This window comes from Drosophila bipectinata, chromosome 4, assembly GCF_030179905.1.
Source record: "Drosophila bipectinata strain 14024-0381.07 chromosome 4, DbipHiC1v2, whole genome shotgun sequence".
Lineage (NCBI taxonomy): Eukaryota > Metazoa > Arthropoda > Insecta > Diptera > Drosophilidae > Drosophila > Drosophila bipectinata.
This window is the reverse complement of record NC_091740.1, coordinates 4,373,681-4,401,432: the sequence shown is the minus strand read 5'-3', so window position 1 is coordinate 4,401,432 and position 27,752 is coordinate 4,373,681. Positions and strand designations below refer to the sequence as shown.

Sequence of the window (27,752 nt, the reverse complement as noted above, 5' to 3'; positions counted from 1 at the left end):
CATAGTAATTAAATCCGACAATTAGCCAAAAATTAATTATTATTGATTAATTATTTTTTTTTGTGTTAAATACAAGCCAAGGTCAAGTCCACCTTTCCGACTCCGCAAGTTCGAAAAGAAATAAGGATTCAATATCTACGTAGGAACCACACTTGTATATGGTACATATTTACACATATAGTTCGTCATCAATTTGTTTTTCGAACGAGCACGAATTTTTCCATTTTCCGTGCCTCCAACGCTGCTTCTACTTCGCATCAGGCAAGATCCGCCTACAATCTGAGCAAACCTCGTCTCCTTTTGGGTTTTTTCTGGTGCCTGAAATTTTTCTTTCCACATTTGAATTGTGCCGCACACGACTTTCCTTTCGACATCGGCGCGACTAGTTCGCACTTGCTCCTTGTATTTGCATTTCATCCTCGATCTCACTGTTTTCATAACATTAGTGCGACCGGCCACCACTTCGTACGAGATACCTGTTGTGCAAGTCAGTCGAATGCCCACGGAAGACGACAAAAAGCCGCGTTCGATCCCAGCCACCCGTTTGGACAGATCTCAATCCGCATCTCCGCGGACGCCTCTTTTGAAGCCTAAGGCTAACAGTGCCAGTCCAAGGGCAAGGAGTGACGAATCCGTCAATACAACCCCCGGTCCTTCACAGAGGCAGACTCACTCCGTTGCAAAAATGGCTCCAAGTGCGGTCGAAGTGGCGTTGAAAAAGTTCATCACCACAACAGATCGAATTAGCCAAGTTGAGGCTGACATAAACACTCCGGGCGCCCCAGAAACCGAAATAGGCTCCCAATACATGTGCGAAGTCCATCGGGACCAAATTCGGGCACTATGGGAGAAGGTGTAGAAGAGCTATGAGAGCTGCTCCGATTTGCTAGCCGTGTCCGACGACAATGCGGCCGTCTCGACAGTGTTGGAAGCGAAGTACAGCTACTGTTACTCCGTCTTTTCGAGGTGTATTGCCCAGCTTCGGGAGAAAATTGCCTCCCAATCCACTCAGGCTTCCGTCAATGTCCACACGCCCGCGTCTACACGCTGCTGGTTACCTCCAGTGGATACCGCGGTCTTTGCGGGTGATTATCTTCGGTGGCCCACCTTCAGAGACTTGTTTACGGCCATTTACATCCAAAACTCGCGGCTCACCCCGGTAGAGAAGTTGTTCCACTTATTGTCCAAAACAAGTGGTGACGCCCACGCCATTGTTTCTAAGGCTCCGCTTACCCATGAGGGGTTTGTCGCCGCATGGCAAAGCCTCACAGACCGCTTTGAGAACCGGCGGCTATTGGTCAACAGCCAGTTGAAGATCCTTTTCAACATCCAGGCTTTTTCTCAAGAGTCCGGGGTCGCGCTGAAGGAGCTGCAAGCCACCATTCAGAGTTGTTTGACAGCCCTAGAAATGTCCTCCGTTAATGTTGAGGCTTGGGACTGTCTCCTGGTATTTATGATTTCGTCAAAGCTCCCCAAAGTCACACTTTCTATGTGGGAGCAATCCGTACATAATAAGGCCGAGATTCCAACATGGAAGGAATTAGATAACTTCCTGACAGAGCGCCATCGCACTCTGGAGGCCATCGACGACGTCAGGCCTAGTGGCTCCGTGCAATTTCCGCCAAGGTCGGGACTTCCTACTGCCCCTGCTCGGAGGCTCACTTCATACGAGACTCGAGTGGTTCCGGGCCAAAAGGGCTGCGATCTCTGTTCGAGGGAGGACCACCCCATTCACTTATGTCCGCGTTTCCTAGAAATGGATGTAAATGGGCGCTCTGCCTACATAAGGAGGAAGCAGTTATGTTTAAACTGTTTTGCCCGAGGGCACCAGCAGCGAGACTGCACGAGCGCCCATACCTGCTTCACATGCCACAGCCGAAACCACACCCTCCTGCACCGCGGCAATCCTTTCGCCACTGCTCCAAGTCCACCTACGCCAGCAAACGGCTCAGAGGATCAGTCGAATGTGCAAGTGTGTTTCGCTTCCGGGTCAGGAGCCGTCCTACTGGGCACGGCCCTTATCAACGTGTGCCATTTGGGGTGCACCGTCCAGGCACGAGCACTGATAGACTCAGGCTCCGAAGCGACTTTCATAACGGAACGACTGTTCAACCTTGTCAAGTTTCCCTACAAGACGATTCACGCCCAAGTTATGGGCCTTAATCAAACCATTTCCGCGCAGTCTACTTAATTGTGCCATTTCTCCATTCGGTCGCCGTCTAGACCCGGGCTACAATTAGAGACTGCGGCCTACGTTCTTCCGCAGTTGGCAGGAAATCTGCCATCATATCCGTTTTCGCGAGATCGTCTCAAGGGGCTGCCCGACATTCCCCTGGCGGACCTCAACTTCTTCCCAAGTCGATGTGAGAGCTCCCAAGTCGATGTGTTATTAGGAGCTGGCATTCTTCCGTCCATGCTCCTCGGTAATTTCAAGGCTAACATCTGCGGGTCGCTTCTCGGTCAGGAGACCATTTTCGGATGGGTGCTGACAGGCCCATTATCTCCAGTCAACCTCCGCAGCGTGTCTCTTTTTTCCGCACGAGTTTCCCGCAGCCGCGGTGACTCACTGGATCAGGGAGAGGTGCCCACACGGATCAGTTCGGAATCGGATTCAAGTTGCAAGCACAATTCTGTCTCGACTCCTTCTTTAATTTACGCATCGCATCACACTGCACGGTGGCAAACAGCTGATGATCCGTCTGATCCGGGCCAAATTCTGGATTCCAAGATCATATTCAGCACGATGTCGCCACGCCCAAGCAACGCCCAGTCACTGGAGAGCAGATGTACTTGAGGTACACAGTCCTACCGATGCCGAGTCTGCAATGGGATGCATCCATTGAAGAAGTGTCGGACGTCATCCGCCACTTTCCGGCATTCACAAGCCGATGCACCATCGGTTTCCCGGCGCTCGTCGGCAACTCCTCATTCTTCCGCATTCGTGGCATTCTTCCGCCACTGGACGGCAGTCGGCAAGCGCTCTACTGCTTTCCACCGACTTCCCGGCGTGAAGAAAACTTTTTCCAACTTAATTTCTTAGAAAATTTTTCTCAGTGGAAAAATATTGATTTTTAGTTTGGGCTGTCAAAATAAGAGCAAATGAGAGAGCTTCTAAAAAAAATTTGAGAGTGCTCACACTGTCAGTGTGCCGGCAGCGCTGCGGCAGAATTTCCTACCCTATACTCGCGTGCTATGTAAAATGAGAGTTTGCCCCCCACTGGTATAAATATATTACTTGTGATGTTTTATTTCGCTTTCGTCCGTCCGTCTGTCCGTATGAATGCGTAGATCTCAGAAACTATAAGAGATAGAGCAATACGATTTGGCATGGAGACTCCTACAATGCCCGCCCAAATAAAATTCGTTTCAAATTTTTGCCAAGACCCCCTTTACCGCCATAAAATGCATCATTTTTCATACCGCCAATAGAGAAAGGTTTTTTGAAAAAAATTTCTATAATGAATTCTTATCTGAAATACAAATTTCATCCAAATCAGCCGACTTTTAGAAAAAATATACCTATATGTGTTCCACAAAAAGCTTATTCTTAGAAACTATATATTTGTAAAGATTCTATTGGAGCCAAGTTTTTCCTTTTATTTTTAATTATGTTTAAGTAAATTATATCATCTTTCTAAGAGTGTATTTCCTCTGTGGATATCAAATTGAAATTACAGAATTCCATTGAAATTCAATGCCATTCGCTTCACTTTTCGTCAATCATTACCGCATACGCATGCATTCGCACTCGCAAAAACAAAGACAAAACAAAACAGTTAATTAAACCGAAAAAATGCCTTAATCAAAAGTTTGTGCCACCTATTGTTGTTGCAATTGTACTTGCCACAAGTCAGCAAGAATTGGTTATAAATAGCTGACAGCTGACCTAACATGAGTTTAATTTTCCTTTATGCTGTGTTTCGGTCCTTCTTTATTGTTTATTCTGTAGAATTGTCGTATTGGAACTACCGAACTGAGCGGACGTGCCTTGCACCAGCTCCGGGGAAACTGCAACAAAAGACAGCTAATCAAAAAAAAAAAAAAAACTGGCGAAACCCAATATAAGCGAAAAGATGCTGAGCTACAATTTATTAAAAGCAATAGACAAGCTTTTTATAACAGCTGTGATGTGCTTAACCAAAACTAGTGCATTGTTTTAAAAAAATAAGTGCCACGCAATGAGCTCATTGAGCAAAGATCAAAAGAACGCGCGTAGAAGTTCAGTGAACCAAAGAAACGGCTTCTACTCCTACTTTTCAACCCGCGATATCGAAGTGGAAAAATAGGCGATTAAGAGCAACCCGGCTTTACTGACCGCTGAAACCCAAAGAGCACGGTCTTGCTCACCCGATCTTCTTACTGCGACTCCCGCGTCGTGGAGTTCGCTGTGTAAAACCCCCCTCTCCAATATCGGAAACAAATTTCGCACCAACAACAAGCAGTGCTACAATTTCTGAAACCACAGGGACAACCACTGCAATTCAAAGTACCGCGACGTCCACGACTACAGCGAGTACAAAAACAACAAATTCGGAAAGTGCCAAAGCGGCCACGGCCACACAGACTGGAATGGATCGCTACATCCAAATTAAGCGCAAGCCTAACCCGCAGAGTAATCCGGCAGGCAATAAGACAAAAATTAACCGTGTCCTGAAGATCGACAAAGAACCAGACAGATACGCTACTGAGAGATTTGCCCTACTGGCGGAGGTTGAGGAAAACTAACCAGCCCAACTTTCATGGTGTTCCTGAAGACTGAAGAGCACTTCCGAATCGTGTCCAAATATCTGGAAAAACTTTTACACGTACCAGCTGAAAAGCAGTAAGGGCCTACAAGTGGTAGTAAAGGGCATCGAACCCGATGTGACGGCCGCGGAAATAAAAACCGCCCTTAAAGAAAAGGAATTCGCCGCCAAGAATGTTATTAACATTCTAAATAAATATGAAAAGCCACAACCCTTCTTCAAGGTTGAGCTCGAGCCAGAAAGCCGGTCGCTGAAGTTCTTCTTCCAGTCCACCCAATCTACACCCTGCAATATCCTTTGCATCGGAAAATAAACGCAACGGTCCAGTGCAATGTACTAAGAGTATGGACACACCAGGTCTTACTGCACTCTTCGGGCTGTCTGTGGGGGACGCCCACAACTCCGCTTACTGCACTACAAACAAGGACAGTACCGTGAAGAAATGTGGAAACTGCGGAGGCAACCATACGGAAAACTATAGAGGATGTATGAAGTATAAGGAGTTAAACAGTCTCATGCGTCAAGCGACCGAAACGCGCAACCGAAATCCACAGAATGCGTACATTGCGTCAAAAACTACGCCAGACGTCTTCTTCGCTAAACCTGCGAGATCCTCATTCGGTCCACTAAACACCACCAACGGCTTCTTCTATGCCGATGCTCTACGATCTGGAAGGGAAATCCCAATTCAGCCTAACTCTCAAAGCGCTCAACAGGCCCAGAACAGCCACACAGCAAAACGGAAACTATGATGCTTACCCTCCAACAAAGTATGATGGAGCTTATGTCATTCATGAAAACGACCATGCAAACACTTGTTCAAAAACTGAACATGGTGATACAGCTGCACCTAGCACAACAGTCTAAAGAATCTATGCAGGCTCTACGAATATCAATGTGAGCCGCCAATGGTGTCTCACGGCATAAACTAGAATTGTCACAATTCTTGACCGAAAACCATATTGACGTTATGCTACTAATGGAAACCCATCTTACAAGCAAATACAACTTTCAAATAAGAGGCTACACAATCTACCGCACAGATCATCCAGACGGGAAAGCCCACGGCGGAACTGGAGTTCTAAACAGAGAACGCATTAAACACCATTTTCACAAAAAGTTTGCAAAAAACTTCTTGAGGCCACATCGCTACAAATTCAGCCAAGCAACGGAATCCTTTCAATCGCTGCCGTTTACTGCCCTCTTTGTTTCTCAATCTCGGAAGGACAATTCATGGACTTCTACAATTAACTTTGGGATCGTTTTATACCCGCAGGAGACTACAACGCCAAACTTACGCAGTAGGGATCACCTCCCAAAGGAAGGCAATTTTACAATGCAATTATAAATGTGAAAAATACACTGGACTATGTTTGGAAGTCCCACTTTCTGGCCAACAGACTCACGCAAGCTCCCAGCCCTTATTGATTTTGCGGTGACAAAAAACATACCTAGCAATTTAATAAGTGCCAAAGCAGTCTTGGACTTATCATCAGACCACTCGCCTATGCTTCTAACGCTTCTTCAAAGTCCAGAAATAACCGAACACCCCTCAGCCTGACGACGCCAAAAACGAACTGGCTAAAATACAAAAAGTACGTGAGTGCCCACATAAAACTCGCCTCAGAGTTTAACATGGAATCGGACATCAACTACACTACTCGAAAAATTTATAAGAGGGCTAAAACCAAAATATTACCCCGGTGGTGACCTATTGACGCCAAAGATGCCGATGGAACTTCCAAAATACGCTATAAAGGTCGTCTGCAAACTATTTAATGGAATTATTCATCTTGGCTATTTCCCAAAAAAGTGGAAGAAATCCATCATTATAATGATACCGAAGTCTGGAAAAGACCACACAATTCCGTCATCATACAGACCAATAAGCCTTCAATCTAGTTTGTCTAAATTGTTTGAAAAATGCTTGTTAACTCGCATAATACCACATCTGGAGGTTTGCAATATTATACCGGCACAACAATTTGGCAATTTGGTAAACAGATTAACAAACGAAATACGCTCAGCCTTCGAACAGCGAGAATACTGCAGAGCTATTTTCCTCGACGTATCTCAAGCTTTCGACCGAGTTTGGCTCATCGGACTCATACATAAAATTAAAACGTATTTTCCAACATACACCCACAAGCTACTGGATTCATACCTCTACAATAGGGTATTCTCAGTGGGATGCAACGCAGGTACTTCGGGCGATCGAAGCCCGGTAAGCCCTAAACGGTATGCTCAACGGTATGCCCTCAAGCTAACGAAGTAACGAACCTTGGCGTCCATCTTGATAGACGAATTACCTGGCGTAAGCACATCGAATGCAAAAAGATGCACCTAAAACTGAAAGCCAGCAGCCTCCACTGGATCTTAAACTTACGATCGCCACTGTGCCTGGACTACAAGTTACTACTCTACAATTCAGTCCTAAAGCCAATCTGGACCTATGGCTCCCAGCTGTGGGGGAACGCGAGCAGCAGCAACATAGACATCATACAGCGCGCGCAATCAAAAATCTTGAGAACTATCACTGGGGCACCTTGGTATGTTCGCAACGAAAACATCCACCGGGATCTGGGCATCGTCGCAGTGAAAGACAAAATCCAGAAGCAAAAAGAGTCATAAAAATAAAAACTGTCTTCGCACCCAAATTTTCTCGCTCGGAGATTGACTCGGGTTTCTAGCGTATCCCGCCTGAGACGCAACGACCTCCCAACCCAGCAATCGATTTTTAGGGCCGTCTAACTCTGTATCAGTCAATATGACTGTTAAGTTAAAAATATAAGATTTGATACACCTCTTGTTAGTCTCCCAAAGAGAAGATTCAAGAAATACAAGCAACGTTAAAAAAAAAAACCAAATAAATAATTTGTATTTTGCTACATGATAATTAATTTTTCCGAAGAATCGGAAATACAAGGTTTATGGGAAGGGTGGTACTATCGTAGTCGGGCTACCGAGTCTTATGTAAGTCGCTTGAATTATTAATAATAAGTATAGAAAATAAATTAACTTATATGAACGCATAAGTAAATTTTAAAGAAGTTTTTAATAATTATTTAGAATAAACAAATAGTATAATATCTGGGCTCCCTGCCCAGTATTTACAGCTTTTGTAGCAGCTTTTTAGAACCATATGACAAATATTCCACGAGGTGTGGTTATGAATTTCATAGACCATGTATTTAGACCAGTGGTCGGCACCTCAATATAATTTTTAATTTGAATTTGTAATTTGTAAGTGTAGAACAGTTTGGCATCAAAACGTTTTCCAAAAAAATTAACAAACAAAAAGATTTCTGTTTTTGGGGGACGGGAGTGGGCGTGGCAAAATTTTTAACTTGAATTGCGTGGGCATTGTAGGAGTCTTCATGCCAACAAGGCATCAGATATCTTGACCGATTTTCAACCGGTAAAGGCGGGAATAATGCTATAGACATAGAAACCGACAGGAGTAGTCACCCTTGGCAAGGGGCAAAATAGCACAAAGAGCGAAACGACAAAGGTCGACCGAAGGAGTGTCCCAAGAAAAAAATAGGAGCAGACACAGCCGGCCAACAAATTATTTTCCAAGGTGACTTCTTGAAATGAATCATTGGAGGCTCTTGAAAAAGAATCAAAGGATGATATTTATATACGCCGTATATTATACGGTATTATTTAGACGTTTTCAGTAATAAGCTATTCCTTAGAAACAAGAGAGTTAGTCCAATAATAATTGGTAGCACCTCAATTAATATTAATTAATATAATAATTAATAGCACGATTCAGCGGCATGCAAGCGGCTGTGAGGAGATTGAGGCTTATTACACGCCAAAATAGGTGGCATGGGGCAAAGTCAAGGAAGGGGGTTGGGAGAGTGCGAAAGCGGCCAAGCGCTGGGAGTATTTAAAACATTCAGTACGAGGGGATGGGGGAAGTGAAGACGAGAAGCCTAGTCGCGAGACTAAAGGAGACGGCGGCCATCGAAAGGGCGATATATAGGGAACTAACGACATCGCAGCAGAGGAACAGCAGCGGCGACGGAGTAGAAGCAGCGATCATAGCAACAGGAACGGCGAACAGGAAGCGCTGACGACGAAGCCAAGCAGACATCAGGAGGAGCAGCCAGGGTCCGAAGCGGAGCCCATTTTGAAAACAAGGAGTAATTAATATTGTGTTTGGAAAGGGCTCAGAATAAAAAGGCCTCTGATAAAGGGTTTATAAAATTTTATGCTATCTGAATTATTTTGGGTCTCGGGCAATCACGTCGAACTATGAATTCGGTGGAACAGACCCACAAACTCTGTGAGCTAGCCGCGGAATAAGAAGGAATAAGCGAAAGGAATAAGGCGCGCTCCCAAGCATTCAATCAGTTGATTTTAAGCCTGAAAACGCCTGGTTTTCTTAAGCTGGATGACGTCAAGATCAGCTGGGTTCCTCAAGATAGGGACGAGCGGCATAGAATGAAACACCGCAACAATGTGATAGACCAGAGTATCGCCTCATCGGCCTTAAATATAGTTAATCAAAGGACCCTAAAAAAATGGTATTTTTTTTGTTTTACAGCTGCTTTCTATAAGCCTGGGATATATAGCCCCTATAGATATCCATAAGCCCCTGGTGAGGGATAAATCGCCACTTCATGGATTTCGGAAGCAGAAGTCCAGCGATTCTCTGTGATGCTCAACGGCGAAAAAAAATTGGCTTCATTTCCTTCAATCGATTTTGCTCCTACGAAGTTTGTGGCATTGTCCGATCAAATCTGCTTACTTTCTTCAAAAACACGAAAGTACGGTCATTTTCGATCATTCAGTTATATGACATCTATAGAATATAGTCGGCCGATCCTTGAGAAGTTTAGCATGTCGTATTATTTTGCCAAATATAGATCTCATGTAATTTTAAACTCTCTAACTTTAAAAGCACCGAAGTTATACCATTTCCGATCAATCAGTTATATCGCAGCTATAGGATATAGTCGGCCGATCCCGGTCGCCTCGGCTTATATACTGCGTGCAAAGGAAAGAAGGGTGTGTGCAAAGTTTTAAGTCGATAGCTTTAAAATTGAGAGACTAGTTCGCGTAGAAACAGACAGACGGACAGACGGACATGCTCATATCAGCTCAGGAGGTGATCTTGATCAAGAATATATATACTTTATAGGGTCGGAGATGTCTCCTTCCCACCATGGGCAAAAGAATGAGATAGGGACAGCTTATGTCGCATATACGAAGAAAGATAAAGCGAGCAGAATGTGTACCACGATAACGGTTAAGACAGATAAAACTGCATTGATAAAAGATGAGCAAGCCGACTAGAGATAACTAAATAACTAAATATATAAAAAATAAATCCAATAATAAAACAGATAAATTAAATTAATAAAGGGAATAAAATAAACAATTCCCGCTGATGACACAGGACCAAAGAGGACGTGCAAAAAACACCGGTGACACCTAACCTTCGGCAGATCACACATTACGTGTTCCAAAAACCCAGGCTTAGCCCCGAAAAATTGATCATAACGTCAACACTGATTCATAGCTACCTGTTAATGGCCTTGACCACGGGTTTTCTCCCCTCGATTGAAGAATATTGGGATCGAATTATGGTTAAAATTCAATAAAATACTACGTTTTTTCGCTCTGCTCTGATTGTATTTGCTGCTACGCATACAATCAAATGTGAGTTTTTTCCACTCTTTGACTTAGAGTGAAAGGGGGACTTCTGTTCAATATGATTGGGAGCCGACTGATGAAATCCAGAGACAAGTTCTTGAGACGACCATATACTCCCAGCAGACCAACCGCGTCTTTGAACGTCAGGCCAGTGAACTGGAAGATGCCACAATACCTTCAGACTGCAAGGACTTATCTTCGTCCCTCCTATGTGACCGTAGCGCTACCCATAACAATACGCGGGTTCCATTTTTAGATCGCGCAATGTGATGCGCGAATTCATGCCGAAGTCTCCATGCTGGGACAGCAGAGTCCCTGGACCTCCACATAAGCATCAGAAGCAAGGGACAAACGAGGAAAGATACCTGAAACGAGATCTGGCGATCCTCTATCGCCAGTACATGAGTAATGAGCGATTTTTTTGGGAATTCCCAAAAAAACAAGAAAGGAAAGCTAACTTCGGGCGGAGCCGAAGTTGATATACCCTTTCAGTTAAAACCGGATATGTATCGCAAACATCGGATATAGTTGGCCGATCCTTATGAGAATATGATAATATAACCCAATTTATTATAATACAAAATCTAAAAAAAGTCCCAAACTCCTATTTTCAAAAATACCAAAGTTGGTATTTCTACCAAAAACCATTTCCGATCGTTCAGTTATATGGCAGCAAGATATAGTCGACCGATCGGTCTGAAATTTGGTAGGTCGGATTATCTGCCAAAAAATATAATCTGTATGAAGATTCAGCTTTCTACTTCAAAAACACGAAAGTTGAGTCATTTTCGATCGTACATGGCAGCTATAGGATATAGTCTGCCGATCCTTATGAAATTTGGCATGCCGTATTATTTTGCCGAAAATAGCTGTTATGTAAAATTTGAACTCTCTTACTTTAAAAATACCAAGAATTGATCAAAAATATATAAACTTTATAGGGTCGGAGATGTCTCCTTCACTGCGTTGCACACTGCGATGACCAAAATTATAATACCCCTCCAGCCTCCACTGGATCATAAACTCACGATCGCCACTGTGATTGGACTTCGAGGTACTACTCAACAATTCAGTCCTAAGCCAATTTGGAGGTATGGCTCCCAGCTGTGGGTGAACGCGAGCACTAACAACAAAAGTCCAGAAAAAAAGTGTCATCCAAAGAAAAAATGTCGTCGCACACAAATATTCTTGCTCGGGGACTGACTCGGATTTTCAGGGAAGGCCGCCTGCGACGAGACGTTCATCCAGCAATCGAAAAACAGAGGGGTTAGTTGCCCATTTGGTTATTTAAACTTCTTCTAAGGGTGGGTCGTGGTGTATTTCTTTTGTATTACTTATTTTATTTTCTGTTGAAAAAATTCAAGGGCGTAGGCGATGGTCTGTAATAAGCGTTAACTTTCTTCCGCTTAAGTAGTAATAAAGTTTTGTAGCTTCCGCGACTAACGCTACAGCTTTTCAGTCGACCTGCGCGCATTTCCTTTCTGCTTTGGACAGCTTGATTTTTTCATCCCTTCTTTCATATTGTGGGCCTTATGATTACGGGGCCTTAATGCAATTATGGGCACTAATTGCAACTTAAGATCAATGGCCGGTCTGGAGAGTAGTATGTTAGGGCAGTATCTGTTGCAATCATTTTCTTAAGTTCTGCGAATGCTTTTTGGTGCACTGGTTGCTATGCCCACGGTACGTTCTTGTCTGAAAATTTGCGAAATAGCTTCGCAATGGTGACCTTTTGGGGCAAAAACTTATTTGCGCTGGCTGCATGACGTGTGGCGAAAATCCCGGGGCTATCCCCGAGTGAGTGTGAAAAGAAAAATTTTGAAGATTACAATGACTACAACTTTTTTTTAAATCTTTGAACAGATTTTTGGTCAATATTAGTCATTAAAATCTTTAGAAAATATTTTAATAAAACCAAGCATACCTTTTGGTTTATTATCCATGGTAAAAATATGATATATGGTGGGAATATTTAAATTTCAAATCTATTATAACGCCCAGATAGTTAGCCAGAGTTTATCTTTCTAAGTCGCCTTCTTAGAGAAAGTTTATAGCCTTTTGAGGAGTAAATCAATAAAAAGACATGCGTTTGCATTTCGATCCTCAAGCTTAAGGTAATTTGCTAAGCAAACATCGGATATAGTTAGCTGATCCTTATGAGAATAAGATAATATAACCCAATTTATTATAAAATAAAATCTAAAAAAGTCCGAAAATTCTATCTTCAAAAATACCAAAGTTGGTATTTCTACCAAAAACCATTTCCGATCGTTCAGTTATATGGCAGATATAAGATATAGTTGGCCGATCCTTATGAAATTTGGCATGTCGTTATGTTTTGCCAAAAACAGCTCCCGTGTCACAATTTTAACTCTCTAACTCTAAAAACACTAAAGTTATACCATTTCCCATCAATCAGTTATATGGCAGCTATGGCAGAAACAGAAGACAGACAGACGGACATGCTCATTTCAACTCAGGAGGTGATCCTGATCAAGAATATATATACTTTATAGGGTCGGAGATGTCTACTTCACTGCGTTGCACACTTTTGGACAAAATTAAAATACCCTCTCCAAGGGTATAAAAACAAGTTAGGTTAATTAGGTAAAAATCCAATCAGTTGGGAAATTGAATGGGATGAGTTTATTTGCCACTTCTTTCCTCTAGTTTACTTAAGAGTAGTGTCTCTATAATTTGCAGCGTCGGATTTTTTCCAATTTTTATGCAGAGGAATAATGTAGGTCTCCTACCACATGAGGGGAAATATGACAAATATGAAATTATTAATAATATTAATATCTTCACGTGCCAGTAGATCAATCCAATCAAACTTCGAAATTATGTTTTTGGTTTCATAAAGTAACCCATATGGAAGAAACAAACTTTTTGAGTTTTGAGTGGAGACTTAAGGTCTTATAAAAGAATTTCTTTCTATTGAAAGTGGGATGGAACCCTCCATAGAAAGTGGGGAACCCTCTAGCGTGAGATGGTATAATTTCTCAAGGTTAGAAAGGGGCAACGTTTTGGAAAGCGTAATTCCATGTGAATCTGAAACGGAGCAGAAGTCCAGCACCTGACCAAGTGAATGTCAAACATGTCCGTGGTGTAGTCGTGGTGCGTGATAAGTGATAAAAATGGTGATATGGAGATATTAAAATTACCCGCAGCTACTAACAATCCTTACACTTGTCCCAGTCCCAGAAATTCTTTTAGCAGTTTTTTTTTTGGGGGTGGCACTTCATGATACACATCTGCCTATTGCAATTCACAGACATCGCCGGGTGATGTCGCCAATTGTATGTATGCACAATAGAGGTGTGCAGGAATACATACATATGCCTTTGCCAAAGAATACATTCGAATGGAATAAAATGAATGAGGGCAAGAGACACAACGACTTGAGTGAATGGGAGTGAGATGTATTATATTAAGAGCATTCTAACTCAAAGGCATATTCTTACTTTGAAACAGAGTGAGTTGGGGTTGGAAGCCAAAAGAGTGTTTTTGGAATGAGGAATGCAGCTGAATGTCTTGAATCGTTTTTAAGACACTCTATGCATTCGTTTAGTTTCTTCTGTTGAGAAAAATTCTTCTTTTAAATTTTTTTATAGTGGATGAGTTGACCGAAAGGTTAGTTATAGTGGGATTGTTTTTTCTCGAATGGATGAATGATTCTTTTACAGTTATAATTTTTAACCCTTTTTATTATTTTCTTACAAGTTTCATGGTTTTCTTGAATTAAATTACTTAACAAATTTTTTTTAGCGGCTAAATTTTATTGAAAAGATTTTTTATTAAGAAATATCTTAAAGATAAATCTTTCATATCTTTTATGTTAGATATATAAAATAAATTTTATAAAATAATAATGAATACATATATTTTCAGAAAACAATTACAATGACTTCAATATATACATAACATAACAATAAAACATTGTAATATACAACTATATATAAATATGCATAGTTGAATCGTACATTTGTAATGCGCTTGTTGTAACCTAACAAATAAAAAAAAATATAGAAAAAAAAATGCCTAAAAGTAAACCCCATTTAGTTAAGCTTGGAATAGAAAAAAATAGCAAAACAAAAAGCTTGGTTAAGCTTAAAGTTCCTTATCTATTGATAATCAATTATCTACCTAGAATTTATCATTTAAGTATCGGTCTAAGCATAGAATAAGCAGCGGCCAAGTTCTTTTTCTCTTGTGGCTGCTAAGATAAGCGCATCGCTCGCGGTTAAACTCAAAGTATATATTTAACCACGGAAAAAAGAAATAAGACACGCGGTGGGAAATTTCCACATAAGTTTCCAAAACTTATACGCCGAGGGAAGTGAGCAGCGCTCAGTGCATTAAAAGTGAATTACATTTTTTTTTGGTGCCAATCGTGTTTTTTTGTTAAATTCGCCATTTTTTTTTTAGGTCGAATTGGCACCCAGTAAGAACCCATTTTTTATTGTTATTACATTGGGAATAAGCTTATAAGTCCCCAACTAGCCTAAGAAGGGCTTGCAGCGCCCCACTGCGGGATCAGATGGATTAATTTAAATTGGTGTGAGAAATGAAATTTTCTTTGGAAATAAGGTGCATGTGCCAATAATTTTCCCTCATTAACTAAAACCCGCCAATGGCCAGCATATGCACCCGAATTATTCTCATCATCCAATGACGTCACGCATCGCCCCAAGACAGTTATGCCTATCCAATGTTGGTTTCTGGAATTATACATTTTATTTAGTTTTCTTATTTTGGTAGTAATTATTTTTTTTGGAGCTTTGAGTTTAATAATGTAAGAAAATAACGGTTCCAGTTCCCTAAATTTTGTATTTCTTATTTAATTACTTAAATACTAAAAATGAATGGTTCGGAAAAAATGAATAAGTTTTGTGGATATATATAAACATTCATAACATTCAAAACATTCATATTCATCGCTTAACCCGAAAAAAGATCTTTTGGACGTCGAAAATAAACTCGATGTAAGTGAAATAGAAACAAAAAAAACGTTATTCCAAATTAAAAATTTTTTTGTGGTTATGCCAATTTTTCTCAGTGTACCAAAAGCTTTACATGGAAGATTTTTATTTCCCTAACGGTGAAATAGAACCATGCGGTTTGCAATTAAGATTCCGAACAATGGTAAACTGAAAAAAAATTATAGCGCATGAATGCTAACGTTGTTGATTAAATATATATATATTTTTTTTAATATATTCCCCAATATTAATTTACAGCCTTCCGCAATTACATAAGGAAAGAAAAATGAATTTATTTTTGATCTTAAATTAATTAATTAATATTTAATAAAAATAATTGGAATCTTGGAATATTATTTTTAATGCTTTTGCTGTGTTCCAAAATTAAAAACCTTTCTAATGTTAATTAAAATCCCTTGCTATCAAATTTGAATTGAAAATACTTTGAGACATTTTAAGAAATAAATTTAGGAAATAATATTAAAGAATACCTACTATGGAAGACCAGATTCTCTCAATAAACATTGTTCTTAATATTGTTTTTGTCTAGCCATATATATTATTATTTCATATTAATTCGACTTAATATGAATTCGATTCTAATTAATTCTTACGCCGACTAATAGAGATATAAATCCTAAGATCATTTTTATTTTATTATAACATATCTACTAAATACATTTAATTATATATTTAATTTAAATTTCCCTTCCTTTTTGTTTTATGCAACCTTATAACCATAAATAAACTTTGTAACGTTTAAAATTTTTTTTTTTTTTTGTAATAGCAGGGTAACTTTTATTTAAAACTGTCCTTTAGGGACAACCATTAAATGTTATCACATAAACTTCACTTATAGATAATTTTAAATATTAATATGGTAGAAATAAATTAGAGTAGTAAGGGGAGGTCATTAGGTTTAAAAATGAATTGCTGAATCTATTATCTGTGGGAGTCATACAGGATGAAGATGGCAGGTGAAATTAGATAGCCGATTTCTTTGGGATCACCAATAATTATTTCGCGGAACTGGTGATCATGGAAGGGTGGGCAACAGCTGTGGCAAAACATCAGCCCAGCTTTACGAACAACATTCTGTTGCTCACCTAATCAGAGATTCTGGTTAACAAGCTGTCGAGGCCACACTATGAGGAGCGTCTAATCAGAGACTCGTTAGTGGAGGTACTTCGAAAAGAGCTGTACTCTGCCCCTTTCTTTGGAACGTGGCGGTAAATAACCTACTACGATCCCTAAAGGGGGGTGCCTGTAAACTTATTTCTTACGCGGACGTAGTTGCAATTGATTTTTCTGGGAAATTTCCACAAACTCTTCGCGACGTAATGAAAAGTTACCTTTAGAATGTGCAATTAAGAACGGGCTTGAATCAAATTTTTCATTTTCACTAGGAAGCTTAAGTTGCCAAATTTAAAACTTTCATAGCTTTTAGGGTAACCACTTACCCCCATGGTGGGGCTTAGTACCTAGGAATCAAGCTAGACCGAAAATGGAACTGGAAGCTTAGCACTATGGATAGAGAATACAAAGTGACAGTTGCGCTTTACATCTGTCAAAAGGCTATTGACCTGAAATGCAGTACTTTTCAAAGAATAGTTAATAGTTAATAATAATTCTCTAATAGTCTGTTTTGAAGAATCGTAAAAATGTAATGTAAAGAAAGAAAAGAAGGAATTATGGTAATAGATTTACACCATGCTAGATTTACACCACTTCACGCCAACTGGGGGTACAGACTATTGTTCACCCACTTTTTTCACCCATTCACCCATTATGAAAGCACTCAAATCCCCAGTCCTCGTTGGCAATCAAGACACAACATGTATATTTTAGACAGGCAGTCAAAATGACGGCCTTTCATTCAACTCTAGGACACTAAATGACTATCTCTTAACAAGATCGCAGAGCAGCATGACATACGACTCATGTGGTTAGTCGGACATAGGGACAAAATGGCAAATGAAACAAAATGGGAAATGGCGCCTTATGAATTAGCAAGAATGGGAACGAACCTCTTCTACCGGTGAAGAACATGTGAGCATCTCTTTAGCATTATGCAGGCTCAAATGCAGGGAGGACTTCGACCTAGTAGCCCTAATTAAATGGTGAAGTAGCATAAAGATTAGCATAAAGCATAAAGCTAATCTTTCTCAACAGGCACAACTGCAGTGAGGTTATTAGGACCATCGGTGCATTACAGTGATGACTGTAGGAACTGCAAGGACGTAGAAGAAGAGAAGATTGTTACACTACGACAAGTTAGGCTTAAGAATTTTTTCGCTCGACAACGAATGCGAGTGAAGCAATTTCAAATCAGGCTCGAAACATAATCTGTTTGTTTATTTTTTGTTTTTAACTATAATTTTTATAACAAAAATTTATAACCCATCCAAAAAAAATACATCGCCTCAGTTCGTAGGGGAACTCGCTGTAAAAAACTCTATGAGTGCTGGTTCTACGGCATATTGGCAGACCGCGTGGGGGAACCCACTGTAAAAATGAAAACATTTAGTTTCACGACAGAGAGCAACTCTATGCATTACGGTGCCGCCATAACTCGAGAGTATTGCCACCCTGACTCAATCAAAAGTACTATTTGTTCTACTACCATATCGGCGCATTGTAAACCGAAACGTTGAGAAATTGAAATTTGGAAGCCAAAACATTTTTACACAGCCGTGCATGCAGTGAAAAATACATACAAAGGCTCACATTTTTTTTGACACATACATACACGAAAAGAGTTCTAAAAAAAGAGTTCCCCCCTCACCATTAAGCGCCCATCTGTCCCATCTATGTATTGTATCTTTGGTACAACCACTAATCATACAGCAGACTACCCATTTTTTCCTTCAAGGAAAATGGACGCAAAAATTTCTAGTGACAAGCCCCAGCAGGCCCCAGCAGGTCTTACTCTCTTTCTTACGCTCATCTTTTGTTCATCTTACGGTAATTTTCTCATAGAAGGTTTTCATAGAATGTTTTTAGTCTCAGAAAGTAGCACCATGAAGAAGATTGGTTTGCGCTTCGATTCATCTTTGTAGGTATGCGTGTCACAGATTCACATACACAATTTTTGATTTTTCATAATTTTCCGACTTGCTACCCTAAGAAAATTCGGATGTTCGTTATTGGGTGAAATGACGAAAGAAATTATATTATTTGTTATATTATTTTTTTTAATGTTTTAGCGTAAATTTGTTTAGGATGGATTGTATGTATATTTTTTTACGAATCATTAAAAATCAATATACTGAGACAGGAACAGGGTATAACCAGTCGGAGACCAAAGACATAGCAAAGGGAAATGGCGGTGTCCAAATACGGTAGTGACATTATTATATTTACAACCACGGCAATCGTTGTTTTGCCCCTTTTTGTTTTCTAAAAGGGCAAGTTGTTTTTTTCATTATTTTGGTTAATAAATATATTTTGGTATTTCCAGTAAATCAATTTTTTTCACGTACAGCAACATTCCCATCGCCAATTTCCATTCCGAAGCATTTGATCGCGCATATTCCTCGTCAGTTGTACTTTTTCAAAATTACGACCCAGTCGCGATGCAAGCATTAATTTAATCAGCATACGTTGAACGTGAAATAACGTAACGAGTTTGTCTGAAATCACCTGAAAGAAGAAACAAAGAGCCGCCAAATAGTTTATGGTTTTTTTTAAATCCCTCAATGCCCTATCCAATGCCTCAAGCGAATGTTTACGTGCCATAGTGCATTCATCCAAAATTATTTTTTAACATTGTTTTAGCACTATGACCATAGACGATTATTTTGTTATGTTGCACACTGCACCGGAATTATTTTAAATGTTCAATGACATCTAAAAAAGTTGCTGCAATGCCAGAAGATGCAATGGCCAATGCGGTGCCATTTTTTGATCATATCTTGGCAAGAAGTAGCGAAATAGCATGGAGCATGAAAAAAAAAAAATCCTCGACCTGCCGCATCTGCAAGCATAACGGTGTCGTAAATAATTTATTATTCGTCATCAAGTAATGAAACATTGCGACTAACAATGGCTGTCATTTTTAAAGTATCGTACTATCGTTCACGATTCATATCTGAGTTGAGTAAAAACGATGTCATTTGGAAGCATGAATTGAATGTTCGAATGTACTTCAAGGAAGAGGGTAGAATCTTGATCCTTACCGAGAAATAAACCGCGCGATGGTAATTGTACTTTTTCTGATGAGCAACCCATCCCAACTGGCTCATTTTTAAATTTTAGTGCATGACAATGCGGGCATCCTTTTTCCAAAGTACCAATAATCACTTCGGGATGAACAGAATATTTAATATCAAGTTCGTACTGGATGGCTAGTCAAAGAAATTGCTCACTTTAAATGCTCGATTAACTTGTTGCCGTTGTTGATTAATTCTTCTCTTTTAACTCTGAATCTGCGCGTTTCTTTTCGTTGCAGTTGCCTTTGTTGATTTCTTCGTTGTAACTGCGCCATGCTCACACGGTGAAATCCCGGTGGATGTTTTCGTTTCGAACATACCAAGGTGCCCCAGTGATAGTTCTCAAGATTTTTGGTTGTGCGCGCTGTATGATGTCTATGTTGCTGCTGCTCGCGTTCCCCCACAGCTGGGAGCCATAGGTCCAGATTGGCTTTAGGACTGAATTGTAGAGTAGTAACTTGTAGTCCAGGCACAGTGGCGATCGTAAGTTTATGATCCAGTGGAGGCTGCTGGCTTTCAGTTTTAGGTGCATCTTTTTGCATTCGATGTGCTTACGCCAGGTAATTCGTCTATCAAGATGGACGCCAAGGTTTGTTACTTTGTTAGCTTGAGGGCATACCGTTGAGCATACCGTTTAGTGAAAGAGTAAACTGTTTGTCTATTAAGAGTAAACGTTATATGTTTACACTCTTGTTCGTTTATTTTAATGCGCCAGTCAGACAGCCACCTTTAATTAGATGACTTCCATTAGATGATTAGCCAGTTGGGTTGTTGCTTGCGTTGGGCATCTAGAACCCCTAAGGATAGCGGTATCGTCGGCGGACGTTGACGTTGTTAGTTGTGCGTTCGTAGGAATATCCGCAGTATACAAAACATATAGACACGGGCCAAATGCACTTCCTTGTGGAACTCCAGCTTTGATGATGTAGACGACCGAAGGTGCGTTGCATCCCACTGAGAATACCCTATTGTAGAGGTATGATTCCAGAAGTTTGTGCATTAGTCCGATGAGCCAAACTCGGTCGAAAGCTTGAGATACGTCGAGGAAAATAGCGCTGCAGTATTCTCGCTGTTCGAAGGCTGAGCGTATTTCGGATGTTAATCTGTTCACTTGCTCGATGGTTCCACGGTTTTTTCGGAAGCCAAATTGGTGTGCCGGACTCATATTGCAAGTTTCCAGATGTGGTATTATGCGAGTTAACAAGCATTTATTCAAACAAGATAGAAGGCTTATTGGTCTGTATGATGACGGAATTGTGTCGTCTTTTCCAGGCTTCGGTATCATTATAATGAGGGAGTTCTCCACTTTTTTAAGAAATAGCCAAGATGAATAATTCCATTAAATAGTTTGCAGACGACCTTTATAGCGTATTTTGAAAGTTCGATCAGCATCTTTGGCGTCAATAGGTCACTACCGGGAGTCTTTTTTGGTTTTATCCCTCTTATCACTTTTTCGATTTCGTTCGGCCTGAATGAAGGTGCAGCTGGCTGAGGGGAGGACTCTGGCTGAATTACTGGTAGGAGGAATGAATTTGAGGCTGGGTTTGGCTGGAAGACACTTTGGAGATGCGTGGCAAATGTTTCAGCTCGGTCTTCGTTGCTGCGAGCCCAACATCCCGAAGAGTTTCTTATCGGGGTGGTTGTTTCAATTGGGGCGCTAAGATTTGGGTGGGCCCTCCACAGGGGGTACTTTGTGCTTATTGGCGAGAGATTCTGGATGTACCTCAGCTGTGCATTTGGTGAAGAGCCTGGTCGAGTGATCGGAATGCTTCCTTAAAGCGTTGTTTTGAAGCTGGTGATCTTCCGTTTTGCCAATTTGAAGTATTTGTTTCGGTCTACTTCTTTCCCATGACGAGTAGAGAGTTTAGCTGCCGCAACGAGTACTTCTTCCAGGGCGCTCGTAGTGTAGTCGATGTCCGATTCCATGTTAAACTCTGAGGCGAGTTTTATGTGGGCACTCACGAACTTTTTGTATTTTAGCCAGTTCGTTTTTGGCGTCGTCAGGCTGAGGGGTGTTCGGTTATTTCTGGACTTTGAAGAAGCGTTAGAAGCACAGGCGAGTGATCTGATGATAAGTCCAAGACTGCTTTGGCACTTGGTAGATTGCGAAGCCTTTTTATTTGTCACCGCAAAATCAATAAGGTCTGGGAGTCTGTTGGCCAACGGACAAATCCTTACATGGCTACATAATAACAACTTACACCTAATAAATAAAACTACAAAATTAACAAAAACTTAATAAATGCCGTATTACCTTGCGTTTTAACACACCCTTATTAGAGCCCCACTCAATTCGGAGGCTAGGCGGCAAAGAATTAAAATAAGAAAGAGCCCGCTCTATCGGCTCATTTAAAAGATAATGGGCCCTATGACACTTGACCCGAAAGGGGGCAAAGGTACGAAGATCCCTTTGAGGAACATTAAAATTAACGAGTCCCAACAAAAAAGGACAATCAATGTTATCAACAATTAAATTGTTTAAAAAAGTTAACGCTGCCAGTTTACGCCGATCCTCCAACGTGCAAACGTTCAAAAGAAGGCAACGGCTCTGGTATGAAGGAACAGGATCCTGAAACCTTAGAGGCAGAAGTGCAAATTTTAAAAAATTTTTCTGGAGTCGCTCAATTCGGTTGGAACGAACTTTACATTCCGTTTTTTAAATGATTGAGGCGTATTCCAGCCTCGACCGAATGAATGCAGCATAGACGCTGAGGCTCGAGTATGGACTTTTGAACTGGTTCACGTGCCTCTTAACAAAGCCCAGCATAGCATACGCTTAAGGTAAAATATAGTCTAAGTGACCAGAAAATTTAAATTTGCTGTCGAATAAGACACCAAGGTCTAACACCTCTTCTTTAGCTGCCAAATTATAATTATTGATGGAATAACCCGTACAGATTTTAAGAGACCGCCTACTGTAACGGGTAAACATACACTTAGATAAGTTTAATGGAAGAAGATTGCGGGAGCACCATGAGTAAACTCTGGATATATCCTCCTGTAACAAGTAACTGTCACTAATGCAGCTAATCTCTTTATAGATTTTAAGGTCATCCGCATACATTAAAAAGTGCGAATGACGAAAGCATGACGAGATGTCATTAATGAAAATGATAAATAGAAGAGGTCAAAGAGAGCTGCCTTGTGGAAGACCAGAGGAGGTGACAAATGGACTTGAGATAGCATCTCCAACAGTAACGTGGCAAGGTCGGTCAGCCAGATAAGACTCGAACCAACTTAATAGGCAGGAATGAATACCTAATTTATATAATTTGGCCAGAAGGGCAGCATGACACACTTTGTCGAAGGTTTTGGAGAAGTCGGTGTAAATGGCATCAACCTGAAATCGGTTTTCAAAAGCTTCAAAGCAGTGCTTAGAAAAGACAGCTAAATTAGTGGTAGTGGATTTCCCAGGCAGAAAACCATGCTGGTTGGGGGATATGAAATTGCGAGCCAGAAAAGTCAATTTTTTAGTTACTATCCGCTCCAGTATCTTAGCGACATTGCAAATTTTGGCAATACGTCGATAATTGGTAACATCACACCTACTGCCACCTTTGTGAATAGGCGTTATAGAAGTCATCTTCCACCGGTGGGGGAATCTACCAGATGAGAGCGAAAAGGAGAACAGCAACTGAAGGGGAGTAGAAAGAGAAGCGATACTCCTCTTAAGAAAGAATGGGGAGATACCGTCCACGTCAGGTGTGAGCGACTCGGTCAAATGTCCAGTGGCTTCAACTAGGTCACCGTATAAAATGTCCATCTTACTCACATTAAGAAAAGGCTCAATGCTAAGAAGAGTTTCATGATCACTCCAAGGAACCTTCGGCTCCATGTTAGAGGCAAAGTATTTTGCAAAAAGATCAGAAACGCCCTGATCCGAGTCGGCTGCTAAATTACCATAACATATGGATGAAGGTATGTCCGATTTTGACTTTTTGCTGTTAACAAACCGCCAAAAAGCTTTAGGATTGGATCGAAGGCTAGCTTCGACATCGGTTATATACTGATTGTAGAGGAACTTATTAAGGAAATCAAATTCCCGCTTAAATTGCCGGTACAGCTCTCCTGCTCGAGTCTCACCTGTCATTATAAATCGTTTATAGTGCTTATCCCTTCTATTCTTTAAATTTTTTAAACTTTTTGTATACCAGGGAAGCCTATAGGATCTTCGTACCCTCACAGGGGCATAAGTATCAATAATATTAAAAAGGGCAACCAAGAACTTAGTATAACAATCATCGATTGAGCCATCCGAAAAAAGGGAAACCCAATCAAAGGCTGAAATAGAGGCGTTAATAAGTGACAAGTTAGTATCATTCAGATGATTATATGGAATTGGAGAAGCAGAAGGCCGAAAACTATAAAACTCAATATTAATTACCAACGGCTTGTGGTGCATATCACAAGGACTTAATGGTACATTGCATAATTCTACTTTACTATTAACCAAATTATTTAAAAATATAAGATCAAGAATTTTGGATAAATCATTAAAAATATTATTTACTTGGGAGAGGCCCAGACTAAAAATATCATCTAAAACTACAATTTCATGACTCTGGTGAACGTTGCTAGGTAGCATGCAAGGAGAATCCGGGTCCCAAGACCAGACAATGGAGCTCAGGTTGAAATCGCCAGCTACCATCAAAGCGGTAGGGTCCGACGTTCTAGCACAGACACTACTGATGTTTTCCATATGCGCATGATAGATACTAAATGCGCTGTTCGGAGGGATGTATAATGCAATGATGACGAACGGGCCATGGACGCCCTGGATTGAAACCGCAAGCTGATCCAGTAAAGGGTCGGCCACCGGAAGGCGCAGTGGTGTAGCCTGAAGAGATCGACGGATAGCGATGATCACACCTCCACCTCGCTCACACTGGGTACTGAATGCATCTCGGTCCTTTCGAAATACATGGTACAAATTAGGCTCGAAGAACTCAGAAGAGCTGAATTTGTCATTGAGCCACGTTTCCACAAGGATGATTACATCAAAATCGCAGGCAGAAGAATTGAGGAATACCATCCGGGTCTTGGTTCTCATTCCCGATATATTTTGGAATAGAACTTTTAGGCTTTTTTTTCACCATCAAGGCGGTGATGGTGAAAGTGCACTCCTGGTTCTGGTGCATGTGGAGGCATATCCAATACGCATAGCTTGCAAAATAGCCGACAAGGACACATAGACATTTCCATTAGACTCATCAGTAGATCTGCGAGAGTCCAGTAGCAAGGCAGATTCCGTGCCAGGTGAAAACATTGAGCCTTCATTGTCGGGCACATCCAAACGCAGCAAAGATCCACCCACACGTCCAAAACGTAAATAAACATCTTCCATCGGCGAAAAGAAAGCACCAGCGAGTGGCCCAGCGAAAAGAGATAAGATAAGCGATGCGCTGCCAACGTCTTTTTGTTGTTGGGCATCCACAAGTGAAGATAAGAAATAAACAACTCGCCTTGAAAAAAGTTGTTGTTGTTGAAGAATATCGATCAGCAAACGAAGCCAATTATTGGAGGAATTGAAGACAGCGTCAGCCGTTACCATGAACGCCCACGCCGATTGTTGTTGGTAGCGCAGCAGAGAGCAATCGGGGTGACGAACTGCAGCTTGAGACGATGTAGAAGAAAACGATGTAACGGCGCCAGCGGCGCCGCTTACTGGGGGTTTTTTGAAGATTGCGAATGCGGTAAAGGTAGAATTGTTGGGAGGTCAATAACCTTAGCCGGCTCTCTATGAACAAACCGGCTGACTTTTACCGACATAGGCCAAAAATCGTCATTGAAGACTGTTGGGAAATTTTGCTCCGGAACTCCCAATTTAAAATTGACGAACTTGAGGGCGTTGATGTCAGCATCCTTTTTGATCAGCCTAGCACAGACTTAATCATTGGGCTCCACGTTCAGCTTATCTGCGACCAATTTGCACAGTGCATCCGGTTGAGTAGAAGTCGCGAATTTACCCACATGAAGGTATTTCAAGGTGGGAAGCACTTGAAGTTGAGCGCAACTGGGTGCTTGTCCCACAATGCGCCTATTAAGGATGATCCGCTTCTTCTTCGGGACAGCCCCCTTAGATGCCGTTGTGGCCTGCCCCAGAGTAGCCATTATGCTCCCAGTGCTGGTGGGCATTGCAGGGGGAGCAACAACATGCACCCCAGCCGAAGAGGCGCGTCCAGCGGGCACAACCGCTAAAATTTATAATTGCATTGTACAATTGCCTTTCTTTGGGAGTCACTAGACGTGATCCCCAGTGCGCATGTTTTGGCGTTGTAGTCTCCTGCGGCTATAAAACGATCCGGCTATAAACGAAAATTGTAGAAGTCCATAAATTGTCCTTTCGAGATTGAGAAACGAGGAGGGCAGTAAACGGCAGCGATTGAAAGTATTCCGTTACTTAACTGAATTTGTATCGCTCTGGCCTGAAAGAAGTTTGTTGCGAACCTTTTGTGAAAATGGTTCTCTGATTAGAACTCCAGTTCCCCCGTGGGCTTTTCCGTCTGGATGATCTGTGCGGTAGATTGTGTACCCTCTTATTTGAAAGTTGTATTTGCTTGTAAGATGCGTTTCCACCAGTAGCATTTTATAGTAGCGCTGGATTTTATAACGTCAATATGGTTTTCGGTCAAGAATTGTGACAATTCTAGTTTATGCCGTGAGACACCATTGGCGTTCCACATAGATATTCGTAGAGCCTGCATAGATTATTTAGACTGTTGTGCTACGAGCAGCTGTATCACCATGTTCTGGTTTTGAACAAGTGTTTGCATGGTCGTTTTTATGAATGACAAAAGCTCCATCATACTTTGTTTGAGGGTAAGCATCATAGTTTCCGTTTTGCTGTGTGGCTGTTCTGGGGCCTGTTGAGCGCTTTAAGAGTACTGTCCTTGTTTGTAGTGCAGTAAGCTGAGTTGTGGGCGTCCCCGCAAATTACACAGACAGCCCGAAGTAAGCAGTAAGACCTGGTGTGTCCATACTCTTGACAATTAGTGCATTGCACTGGACCGTTGCGTTTATTTGGCTCGTCAACAGTAATTCCCGATGCAATTAATATTGCAGGTTGTAGATTTGGTGGATTTCGTTCTTCTTCAGCGACCTGTTTTCTGGCTCGAGCTCGACCTTGAAGAGGGGTTGTGGCTTTCTATATTTATTTAGAATGTCAATAACATTCTTGGCGGCGAAGTCCTTTTCTTTAAGAGCGGTTTTTATTTCCGCGGCGGTAACATCGGGTTCCATCCCTTTACTACCACTTTTAGGCCCTTACTGCTTTTCAGCTGGTATGTGTAATAGTTTTTCTGTCCAAATATTTGGACACGATTCAGAAGTGCACTTCAGTCTTGGTTTGCACCTTTGTTCCATGGATGTTCGCTTTGATAAGCGGGACAACATGAATGTTGTCAACGTTCGGTTAACCAGGGCACTCGAGCTTTTCTCCGTTATATAGATTGTGGGATGCTTGGGTTTTTTTGCGGTGTCTTGCGCTGATGTGTTTTCCTCAACCTCCGCCACTAGGGAAAATCTGTTACTGCCTGGTTTTTCGTCGATCTTCTTTTTTTTTTTTTTTTTTATTTTAACGTTGCTTTTATTTCTTGAATCTTCTCTTTGCGAGACTAACAAGAGGTGTATCAAATCTTATATTTTTAACTTAACTAACAGTCATATTGACTGATACGGAGTTAGACGTCCCTAAAAATCGATTGCTGGGTTGGGAGGTCGTTGCGTCTAAGGCGGGATACGCTAGAAACCCGAGTCAATCCCCGAGCGAGAAAATTTGGGTGCGAAGACAGTTTTTCTTTGTATGACTCTTTTTGCTTCTGGATTTCGTCTTTCACTGCGAGGATGCCCAGATCCCGGTGGATGTTTTCGTTGCGAACATACCAAGGTGCCCCTGTGATAGTTCTCAGGATTTTTGATTGTGCGCGCTGTATGATGTCTATGTTGCTGCTGCTCGCGTTCCCCCACAGCTGGGAGCCATACGTCCAGATTGGCTTCAGGACTGAATTGTACAGTAGTAACTTGTAGTCTAGGCACAGTGGCGATCGTGAGTTTATGATCCAGTGGAGGCTGCTGGCTTTCAGTTTTAGATGCATCTTTTTGCATTCGATGTGCTTACGCCAGGTAAGTCGTCTATCAAGGTGAACGCC

The 27,752-nt window shown here is 41.3% G+C and overlaps 1 protein-coding gene across 8 annotated transcripts in view; it reads right to left on the bottom strand.

Moving 5' to 3' along the window:
• Positions 1-27,752, bottom strand: part of Sox102F (transcription factor Sox102F) — a 417,100-nt gene that overhangs the window by 220,736 nt on the left and 168,612 nt on the right. The window contains exon 1 of one of the 8 annotated variants that reach the window (XM_070282387.1): positions 18,358-18,386. The exons of 5 other annotated variants lie outside the window; for them this stretch is intronic. In XM_070282387.1, the coding sequence (XP_070138488.1) occupies positions 18,358-18,371 (14 nt within the window). In that variant the 5' untranslated portion in view covers positions 18,372-18,386. 2 more of the 8 variants (XM_070282388.1, XM_043213667.2) reach the window with 2 other exon arrangements.